The 2,476-nt window shown below is 61.6% G+C and overlaps 1 protein-coding gene across 1 annotated transcript in view; it reads left to right on the top strand.

The window, feature by feature from the left end:
• LOC104411510 (scavenger receptor class F member 2-like) overlaps positions 1–2,476 on the top strand; it is a gene marked incomplete at both ends in the record, with an annotated part of 8,684 nt that overhangs the window by 3,331 nt on the left and 2,877 nt on the right. The window contains 3 exons of the mRNA XM_010021945.1: positions 178–281; positions 363–480; positions 1,772–1,893. Coding sequence (XP_010020247.1) covers positions 178–281; positions 363–480; positions 1,772–1,893 — 344 coding nt within the window. The remainder of the gene's footprint in view (positions 1–177; positions 282–362; positions 481–1,771; positions 1,894–2,476) is intronic.

Here is a 2,476-nt window from a genome sequence, read left to right as displayed (position 1 = left end):
AGGAGCCCCAGGGCAGTCCTGAAGGCGCCGTCCCTGCAAGTGTGCACACCCCGTGTAGCCAAGGCCTCAGTGCCAGGGGTTAGTGGTGGCCTTGGCAATGCTGGGAATGGTTAGACTGGATGAGCTTGAAGGTCTTTTCCATCCTGGCTCATGATCACTGACTCTGTTTCCTCCCAGCTGTAACCTGACGTGCCCGCCTGGCCGCTATGGAGCCAACTGTGCTGAAGCCTGCGGGTGCCACGATGGCGCCTGTGACCCGCTGACGGGCGCCTGCCCCATGGGTGAGAGCAGGGACGGGCACAGGATGGGCACCGGGGGTGCACGGGTCTGGATGGGGCTGAGCCACCGGTTCTGTCTTGCAGAGGCCAATCAGCGGATGGGGGTGATTGGGGCAGGAGCCCTCCTGGCACTGCTGCTCATCCTTCTACTCTCCCTGCTCTGCTGCTGTTGCATCTGCCGCAAGAAGGATGAAGCCTGTGGGTGAGTGCCGGGGCCAGGCAGGCTCACCGGGCTCTGCCAAGAAGCCTGAGCAGGGAAGGGGACAGGTGGGGACATGGGTGACCAGTGCAGGGCTGGGAGCAGCATAGGAACACGGGGACCGCACTGGGACAATGGTGCTGTGGGGAAGCTGAGGCAGAGCAGCATCGTGTGTGCTGCAGGTCCCCCGGGTGTGAGCAGCTCCTGCTGTATCCTCAGGGCAGCACCCAAGCACGGGGGGATGGAGGGACTCAGCGTAAGCCTCTTCCCTCGCTGTTTGCCTCTCATTGGCCACCACTTCACGAAGACCCACCGGGTCCTTCCCCGTCTCTGGGAGGCTGGAGCTCATCTGCAAAGGGAACTCTGAAACACAGTGCGGGCATCGAGATCTGACTAAGACCCCCAGAACAATCCCCTGGGCTGTGGCACGAGCCCTGGAGGGGGTGATGGGCTGCAGCACTGCTGGCTGTCCCAGATGGGGATGTGCAGGACAGGGATGCTGATGCCTGCAGCATGTTGACAGCACCAGGTGACATCCCCAGAGGGATGCAGAGGGAAAGGCTTATGCTGCTCAGCACAGGCCTGGCGGGCTGTGGGAGCTCCTTTTTTCCCCTTGTGTCAGCAGCTGCTGCTCCGGAATTTTCCAGAAGCTCCCATTGCAGCTGTGCCAGCTGAGCCCTATCCCAGCACATCTGGCTCAGGAGTCCTGGGGGCTGCAGGCAATTACCCGCAGAGAAAAGCACCAGCACAGCGCTGATTGGTGAAGCATCACACAGTGAGAGGGGAGGTCAGTTCCCTCTCTCCCATGGTGCCTGGACCTCTGTGATGTCCCCAAAAGCCAGGTCACCCACAGTGCCACCCTTGCGGTGGTGCCTTGTGGAGCATCCCATGGGATGGGCACAGCACAGCTCCTGTATCAGCCTGGGAAGCCACTCGCTCCTGCGGCTGCAGATAATTGCTTGGAAACTTCTCAAAACCAGAGAGAAGCCACATGTTTGTTCTGGGGTCTCAGCTGGGCGCTTTGGGCTGCCAACAGCCGTGGCCAGATCTGGCCTTGCCACCAGCCACTGGCACTGCTCTGCATCCCGATGTGGTGTGAGGCAGTGCTGGGCTGGCAGCTCCCCCGGCAGGTCTCCGACACCCCCCCTTTCACCTGCCCCATTATTTTTTCCTAATGCCTTTTGTCCCTGCAGGTCCCTGAAGCCCTGACTCTCTCCATCACCCCATGAGCACTGTCCCCACCACAGGGTGGCTGCTGGTGCCTCTCTGATGGGGCTGTCACCTTCTCTTGCAGCTCCAGCCAGGACCCGGCAACAGCCAAGAAGTCACCGAGACGCTTGTGCGGGCGGGTCAGACGCCTCGGCATGGATCTCCCGCGCATCCCGCTGCGCCGCCAGAAGCTGCCCAAGGTCGTGGGTAAGGTGCTGCCATCTGGGAAGGGAGCACAGAGCCAAAGCCCAGGGGCTGACCCCTCGCAGGACTGTGCAGGACTCACAGCGTCCTGTCCAGCCCCCAGCCCAGGCAGTGAGCACAGCACAGCAGGGATGGAGACATGCAGGTCCCCAGGTCCATCCAAGTCCTTGGTGTGAGCCACATGGCTCGCAGAGGCTCAGCCCTTTCTGCAGCTTCTGGATCTCAGTGGTAGCGTTTTGCTTTGCGAGGGCAGCTGCCTGGTGAGTGGAGCTCTGCTGAGCTGCTCTGTGAGGATTTGAGGTTCCCCAGGTGGGGAAAATGTCCCTATTGCACCAGGGAAATGCCTCGTTTGGCCTTTTGGTCCTGACTTAACCCTGCCCAAGCTTTGTGTGGAGCCTGAGCATCCCTGCTGGGGCCAGAGCCCATCCTGCTGCTGCATGCAGCAGAGGTGAGGATGGAGGGCAGGGACGTGGGGTGAGCTCCCCACACTGCCTGGGCACAGACTGCACTTGTAGGGGGATGCTCACGTCTGGCAAAGGGCCTGACCTGGAGCTGTCGGGACTCTTGGGGACCCAGCATACAGGCA

This window comes from Nestor notabilis, unplaced genomic scaffold (genome assembly GCF_000696875.1).
Source record: "Nestor notabilis isolate BGI_N333 unplaced genomic scaffold, ASM69687v1 scaffold18099, whole genome shotgun sequence".
Taxonomy (NCBI): Eukaryota; Metazoa; Chordata; class Aves; order Psittaciformes; family Psittacidae; genus Nestor; species Nestor notabilis.
The sequence above is the reverse complement of the archived record's forward strand: the minus strand, read 5'-3'. Positions and strand labels throughout refer to the sequence as shown.